Source organism: Chrysochloris asiatica, unplaced genomic scaffold (assembly GCF_000296735.1).
Source record: "Chrysochloris asiatica unplaced genomic scaffold, ChrAsi1.0 scaffold00044, whole genome shotgun sequence".
Classification (NCBI taxonomy): Eukaryota; Metazoa; Chordata; class Mammalia; order Afrosoricida; family Chrysochloridae; genus Chrysochloris; species Chrysochloris asiatica.
Window position 1 is genome coordinate 3,600,031 of NW_006408562.1, and position 975 is coordinate 3,601,005.

A 975-nucleotide genomic window follows, 5' to 3' on the forward strand; every position below is an offset into this window, starting at 1 on the left:
CCAAACAGGATCAAATTCATTAATACTGAGATAAAATCTTCAACATAGCTTTTTTCAGAAAGACCCAATCCAATCTATAACATTAGAAGTAGTATCATTTCCCAAGAGATACCAATGATCTGACATAAATATAAAATCCATCATTTTCTGATCAGTTAAGTAAATGGCATTGTTATCTAAAGAAAGACTAGTAAAAAAATAAATTGTAAAGACTCCAGAAATTCTAAAATACTTTTCAGGACTTGTTGTAAAGTGCCATCAAGTCACCTCTGACTTTTAGCATCCCTGTAAAGGGTTTTCAAGGAGCAGCTGATGATTTTGAATTGCTGGATTGGGGATTTAAACTGACCTTGGGGTCCAGTGCTTTATCCCACAGCACCACACCAGGACTCTGATTTTCAATGATTATTTCATAAGATTTCAAAAGCAGGTATTGAATATACTAACCATTTGTTCTTTGAACAAATATTTGCTGGGCAAATATTTGTGCCAAGTTATTGGAATCTACTAGTGAAAAAGGCAAAGTTCCTGCTGCCAATTTAGAAAGGAAAATAAATGAGCAACTAGTGAATTCAAAACAATATGATAAATAGATAATTTCAAAACATTGTTATATAAGACTCAGCGACAGCCACTGTGCTCAAGGACACCACTCACTCTTGTCTCGTTCAATTCCACCGCTACCATGTCTGACAAACTCCATATGGTCGAAACTGAGAAATTCAATAAATCGAAATTGAAGACAGAAAAGCATGAGAAAAATCCACTGCCTTCAAATGAAACAATTGAACAGGAGAAGCAAGCGGGTGAATCATAATGAGGTGGCACAACCAATATGCACTGTACATCCCACAAGCATTGCCTTCTTATTTTCCTTCTTTTAGCTATTTAACTTTGTAAGATGCAAAGAGGTTGGCTCAAGTTTAGATGACTGTTTCCCCTTTTCACATCAAATAATTGAGAATTACTGACAAC

At 35.3% G+C, this 975-nt stretch overlaps 1 protein-coding gene across 1 annotated transcript; it reads left to right on the top strand.

Moving 5' to 3' along the window:
• Positions 1 to 685: 685 nt before the first annotated feature.
• On the top strand, positions 686 to 817 carry LOC102839437 (putative thymosin beta-4-like protein 6-like). The gene has a single exon (XM_006861863.1). The coding sequence runs from the start codon at positions 686 to 688 to the stop codon at positions 815 to 817; it is 132 nt and encodes a 43-aa protein (XP_006861925.1).
• The last annotated feature ends 158 nt before the right edge of the window (positions 818 to 975 follow it).

Coding starts and splice junctions, on each gene's coding strand:
- LOC102839437 (XM_006861863.1), top strand. CDS start 686: ATGTCTGACAAACTCCATATGGTCGAAACTGAGAAATTCAATAAATCG.